Consider the following 7,000-nt stretch of genomic DNA (forward strand, 5'->3'; position numbering starts at 1 on the left):
ACATATATACTTGTTACTACACTATCACAACACCAGAGTCAAGTACTGGACAATACTACACATATATACTTGTTACTACACTATCACAACACAACAGTCAAGTACTAGACAATACTACACATATATCCTTGTTACTATTTTTTTTGATTGCGGTCACTAGGTGGCAGCCCTCATTACTCTTATTTTGAAACAGGAAGTGACATCACGTCTCACCGTCTCCGAACAGCTGCAGGATGGCGAGGTCCACGTGTCTCTTCCACAGCGACTCCTTCTGGATGGCGATGCCGTAGCCGGTGGTGGCGAAGATGTAACCGCTGCCGATGGTCACCAGCTTGCAGCCCTCGTCTCTGCCCGCCATGTAGTTGAGCACGGCGGCGTCGTAGATGAAGGCGTCCAGCTTCCTGCGGGAGAGAGCGAGGGGATGAGCTGGGGGGCCGACGGGCGGACCCTCCGGAGCCTCACCCGGCCTTCAGGCTCTGCAGGGCCTCGTTGACGTTCCTCTGGTGGAACTTGGTCATGTAGCCGTGCATCTCCGGGTAGTTGTTCCTGATGTTCCTCTCGGTGCTGCCGTTGGGGACGGTCCCGAAGCGGAACGGGGGCGAGAAGTCGTTGGGGTTCTGGAACTGGAGGAGGAAGGAGAGTCAGGGAGTCGCACCGACAACCTCCTCGCTCAGGGACGCACCTTCTTGTCGGAGAGACCGGTGACCTGGTCCACGTACTCCTCCTGGATCATGAAGGCGGCCAGGTTGGCGGTGTAGGAGGCCAGGAAGATGACGGCGAAGAAGGCCCAGACCGACACCATGATCTTGCTGGTGGTACCTTTGGGGTTCTGGACGGGCACGGAGTTGTTGAAGACCAGACCCCACAGCAGCCAGATGGCCTTCCCGATGGTGAAGGACGGACCGTGAGGTTCTGAAGGAACCAGAGGACGTCAGACCTTCATGAAGCAGCTGAGACCCTGAGCTTCTGTGTTTTCTTTGCTGTATGTTGTGTACTTTCTTTCTGCATCTCTGGGTTTTCAATGTTGTGTTTCTTCTTCATGTTTGTGTTTTTTCCTCATGTTTTTTTTTCTACATGTTTGTGTTTTTTCCTTAAGTTTGTGTTTTTTATGCACATTTTTGTGTTTTTTATATATGTTTGTGTTTTTTCTACATGTTTTTGTTTGTTTCTACTTATTTGATTTTTTCTACATATTTGTATTTTTTCTACAAGTTTGTGTTTTTTCTGCAAGTTTGTGTATATTCTACATGTTTCTGTTTTTCTGCATGTTTGTCTTTTTATATATGTCTGTGTTTTTTCTGCAAGTTTGTGTTTTTTCTACATGTTTCTGTTTTTTTCTGCAAGTTTGTGTTTTTCTATGTTTCTGTTTTCTTTTTCATATGTGTGTGTACATGTGTGTGTGTACATGTGTTTCTACATGTGTGTGTGTACATGTGTGTGTGTACATGTGTTTCTACATGTGTGTGTGTACATGTGTTTCTACATGTGTGTGTGTACCTGTGTGTGTACATGTGTGTGTGTACATGTGTTTCTACATGTGTGTGTGTACATGTGTTTCTACAGGTGTGTGTACATGTTTTTCTACATGTGTGTGTGTACATGTGTGTGTACATGTGTTTCTACACGTGTGTGTACATGTGTGTGTACATGTGTGTGTACATGTGTTTCTACATGTGTGTGTGTACATGTGTGTGTACAAGTGTGTGTACATGTGTGTGTACATGTGTTTCTACGTGTGTGTACATGTGTGTGTACATGTGTGTGTACATGTTTTTCTACATGTGTGTGTGTACATGTGTTTCTACACGTGTGTGTACATGTGTGTGTACATGTGTTTCTACATGTGTGTGTACATGTGTTTCTACATGTGTGTGTACATGTGTGTGTACATGTGTGTGTACATGTGTGTGTACATGTGTTTCTACACGTGTGTGTACATGTGTGTACATGTGTTTCTATATGTGTGTGTGTACATGTGTGTGTACATGTGTGTGTACATGTGTTTCTACATGTGTGTGTACATGTGTGTGTACATGTATGTGTGTACATGTATGTGTGTACGTGTGTGTACTTATGTGTGTACATGTGTGTATACAGTTGTGTGTACATGTGTGTGTACATGTGTGTACGTGTGTGTACATGTGTGTACATGTGTGTGTGTGTACATGTGTGTGTACATGTGTGTACATGTGTGTACATGTGTGTACATGTGTGTACATGTGTGTACATGTGTGTGTGTACATGTGTGTACGTGTGTGTACATGTGTGTACGTGTGTGTGTACATGTGTGTACATGTGTGTACCTGTGTGTACGTGTGTGTACGTGTGTGTACATGTGTGTACATGTGTGTACATGTGTGTGTACATGTGTGTACGTGTGTGTACATGTGTGTACATGTGTGTACATGTGTGTGTGTACATGTGTGTACATGTGTGTACATGTGTGTACGTGTGTGTACGTGTGTGTACATGTGTGTACGTGTGTGTACGTGTGTGTACGTGTGTGTACGTGTGTTTACATGTGTGTACATGTGTGTACATGTGTGTACGTGTGTGTACGTGTGTGTACATGTGTGTACATGTGTGTACGTGTGTGTACATGTGTGTACGTGTGTGTACATGTGTGTACGTGTGTGTACATGTGTGTACATGTGTGTATGTGTGTGTACATGTGTGTACATGTGTGTTCATGTGTGTACATGTGTGTGTGTACATTTGTGTACATGTGTGTACATGTGTGTACATTTGTGTACATGTGTGTACATGTGTGTACATGTGTGTACGTGTGTGTACATGTGTGTACATGGACTCACACAGAGTTCATCGACAACACAAAACAATAAAATGTTCATCATTAGTAAAATCACGAGTCACTCGGAGACGGTTGCCGCGGAAACAATCTGGAAATAGCAGCCAAAGGAAGTGACACAGTTTCCATCGTCGAGAGTTTGTTGAGCTTCGACACAGACGTGGTCGTGTGTCACTTTCACACTCAAGTGTGTGAGTCCGTGAAGTGTTGTCGAGACAAACTGTACCATCCAGTCATGAGGGACTCGAACCCACAGCCTTGTTCGCACACGTTCCTTAAGAAACATCCTTCGTTTCGTTCAGAAACCACCTCCACTGAGAACGTGACAAGAGTGTTACCATGGTTACAGTCGGAGTCAAAGGATTTAGGTTTAAGTAAATGTTACACAAAGATGTTTGTGTTTGTTCCAGAGAAGTTCAAATATAAACTCAAGATGAAGAGAAAACACAAGAATTCAACGGATTGTGCGTCTGTGAACTTGTTTGTGTTATTCTGGTCGACACACACACACAGGAGATCGATCGCTGCAGTGTTTGGACGCACAACGGTCCGTGGGTTGTGTAGCAGCGTTTGTGTAGTCGATGAAAGACTCAAGTTGAGCTGCGAGAGTTGAACTCACAACCTGCTCTGTTGTCATCATCTGATCCCGTCGCGGAGTCGACACATGGTTGTAGCTCTACTTCTTCTTCCTTGTAAAATATCTCTCATAAGGATTGTCACATGATCAACATGTGACCGACATGACCTTCAGCTCCAGTGAGTCTTGTATCCTCACATGACCCCCCCCCCCCCGAGGGCGTCGAACTCTCACCTTTGCCGTCGGCCAGACAGCGGTTGTATCCGACCGGGCTCAGGTACTCGAAGATGAACACAGCCATGGCCGACACCAGCAGCAACATCACGAACATCATCACCCACACGTCTGCACTGAAGGGTTCTGCAGGAGGAGGAGAAACATGTGAGGAAGAGGAGGAATACATGGAGCAGATGAAGGGAGAGAGAGTGAGGAGATAAAAGGAGGGAGAGTGAGGAGATAAAAGGAGGAAGAGTGAGGAGATGAAAGGAGGAAGAGTGAGAAGATGAGCAGATGAAAGGAGGAAGAGTAAGAAGATGAGAAGATGTAAGGAGGAAGAGTGAGAAGATAAAAGAAGGAAGAATGGGGAGATGAGAAGATAAAAGAAGGAAGAGTGAGGAGATAAAAGGAGAAGAGTAAGAAGATAAAAGGAGGAAGAGTGAGGAGATAAAAGATGGAAGAGTGAGAAGATAAAAGAAGGAAGAATGAGGAGATGAGAAGATAAAAGAAGGAAGAGTGAGAAGATAAAAGGAGAAGAGTAAGAAGATAAAAGGAGGAAGAGTGAGGAGATAAAAGGAGAAGAGTAAGAAGATAAAAGGAGGAAGAGTGGGGAGATAAAAGGAGGAAGAGTGAGAAGATAAAAGAAGGAAGAATGAGGAGATGAGAAGATAAAGAAGGAAGAGTGAGAAGATAAAAGGAGAAGAGTAAGAAGATAAAAGGAGGAAGAGTGAGGAGATAAAAGGAGGAAGAGTGAGAAGATAAAAGGAGAAGAGTGAAAAGATAAAGGGAGAAGAGTGAGAAGATAAAAGGAAGAAGAGTGAGAAGATAAAAGGAGAAGAGTGAGGAGATAAAAGGAGGAAGAGTGAGGAGATAAAAGGAGGAAGCGTGAAGAGATAAAAGGAGAAGAGTGAGGAGATGAAAGGAGGAAGAGTGAGGAGATAAAAGGAGGAAGAGTGAGGAGATAAAATGAGAAGAGTGAGAAGATAAAAGGAGGAAGAGTGAGGAGATAAAAGGAGAAGAGTGAGGAGATAAAATGAGAAGAGTGAGAAGATAAAAGGAGGAAGAGTGAGGAGATAAAAGGAGAAGAGTGAGGAGATAAAATGAGAAGAGTGAGAAGATAAAAGGAGGAAGAGTGAGAAGATAAAAGGAAGAAGCGTGAGAAGGTAAAAGGAAGAAGAGTGAGAAGATAAAAGGAGGAAGAGTGAGGAGATAAAAGGAGAAGAGTGAGGAGATAAAATGAGAAGAGTGAGAAGATAAAAGGAGGTAGAGTGAGAAGATAAAAGGAGGAAGAGTGAGAAGGTAAAAGGAAGAAGAGTGAGAAGGTAAAAGGAGGTAGAGTGAGAAGATAAAAGGAGGAAGAGTGAGGAGGTAAAAGGAAGAAGAGTGAGAAGATAACAGGAGGAAGAGTGAGGAGGTAAAGTTACCCAGGAAGGCAGAAGGAGAGACGGTTCCGTTGCTCCGAGACACCATGACACTGATTCCTGTCTCGATGAAGGGGACGGAGAAGTCGATGACCTCTGACCTCTCCTCGTTGATGGTCAGAGACCCGACCGCCATGTGAGCGTTCTTTAGGACCACCTGAAGGAGAACCATGACCCACATCAACACCTGGACCAGAACTGGAGCAGACGAGGCCGACTCACTCCGGCCAGGAGGAGGAGAGGAGGAGAGGAGGAGAGGAGGAGAGGAGGAGAGGAGGAGGAGAGGAGGAGAGGAGGAGAGGAAGTAGAGAGGAGGAGAGGAGGAGAAGAGGAGAGGAGGAGGAGAGGAGGAGAAGAGGAGGAGAGGAGGAGAGGAGGAGAGGAGGAGGAGAGGAAGTAGAGAGGAGGAGAGGAGGAGAAGAGGAGAGGAGGAGAGGAAGTAGAGAGGAGGAGAGGAGGAGAAGAGGAGAGGAGGAGGAGAGGAGGAGAGGAGGAGAAGAGGAGAAGAGGAGGAGAGGAGGAGGGGATGAGAGGAGGAGAGAAGGAGAGGAGGAGAAGAGGAGAGGAGGAGAGAAGGAGAGGAGGAGGAGAGGAAGTAGAGAGGAGGAGAGAAGGAGAGGAGGAGAAGAGGAGAAGAGGAGAGGAGGAGGGGAGGAGGAGGAGGAGGAGAGGAGGAGGAGGGGATGAAGAGAGAAAGAGAAGAAAAGAAGAAGAGAGGAGAGGAAGAGAAGAAAAGAAAAAAGAAGAGAGGAAGAGAAGAAAAGAAGAAGAGAAGAAAAGAAGAAGAGAGGAAGAGAAGAGAGGAAAAAGGAAGAGTGGGTCAGCAGCTGAAAATATCCTCCTCGTGATCCTTCTCTTCTTCACCTCCTCCCTCGACACCTTGACTCAGGTACGTTTGACTGTCTACAGTTACACACACAACAGTTACACAAGTGTGTTGTCTACACAGTTACACACACAACAGTTACACAAGTGTGTTGTCTACACAGTTACACACACAACAGTTACACACGAGTGTGTCTACACAGTTACACACACAACAGTTACACACGAGTGTGTCTACACAGTTACACACACAACAGTTACACACGAGTGTGTCTACACAGTTACACACACAACAGTTACACAAGTGTGTTGTCTACACAGTTACACACACAACAGTTACACACGAGTGTGTCTACACAGTTACACACACAACAGTTACACAAGTGTGTTGTCTACACAGTTACACACACAACAGTTATACACACAAGTGTGTTGTCTACACAGTTACACACACAACAGTTACACAAGCGTGTTGTCTACACAGTTACACACACAACAGTTATACACACAAGTGTGTTGTCTACACAGTTACACACACAAGTGTGTTGTCTACACAGTTACACCACACACACACGAGTGTGTCTACAACAGTTACACACGAGTGTGTCTACACAGTTACACACACACACACATGAGTGTGTTGTCTACACAGTTACACAAGTGTGTTGTCTACACAGTTACACACACACACACACAAGTGTGTTGTCTACAACAGTTACACACGAGTGTGTCTACACAGTTACACACACACACACACACACACACACGAGTGTGTTGTCTACACAGTTACACACACAAGTGTGTTGTCTACACAGTTACACACACACACACACGAGTGTGTTGTCTACAACAGTTACACACGAGTGTGTCTACACAGTTACACACACACACAGGAGTGTGTTGTCTACACAGTTACACACACAAGTGTGTTGTCTACACAGTTACACGCACACACACACGAGTGTGTTGTCTACAACAGTTACACACGAGTGTGTCTACACAGTTACACACACACAGTGTGTTGTCTACACAGTTACACGCACACACACACGAGTGTGTTGTCTACAACAGTTACACACGAGTGTGTCTACAAAGTTACACACACACACACACGAGTGTGTTGTCTACAACAGTTACACAAGCGTGTTGTCT

General features: G+C 45.1%; 1 protein-coding gene across 1 annotated transcript; it reads right to left on the reverse strand.

Annotated features, from left to right (window-relative positions):
- Positions 1-207: 207 nt before the first annotated feature.
- Positions 208-5,195, reverse strand: LOC148057739 (glutamate receptor ionotropic, NMDA 2B-like; the record flags this gene model as incomplete). The annotated part of the gene is given in 5 exon segments (XM_087782761.1): positions 208-401; positions 463-623; positions 683-912; positions 3,621-3,746; positions 5,027-5,195. Coding segments are annotated over 5 exon segments (880 nt in total), but the record flags the coding sequence as incomplete, so codon positions are not given.
- Positions 5,196-7,000: the final 1,805 nt, after the last annotated feature.

The sequence above is a fragment of the Callionymus lyra genome, unplaced genomic scaffold (assembly GCF_982586985.1).
Source record: "Callionymus lyra unplaced genomic scaffold, fCalLyr1.hap1.1 HAP1_SCAFFOLD_737, whole genome shotgun sequence".
Lineage (NCBI taxonomy): Eukaryota > Metazoa > Chordata > Actinopteri > Syngnathiformes > Callionymidae > Callionymus > Callionymus lyra.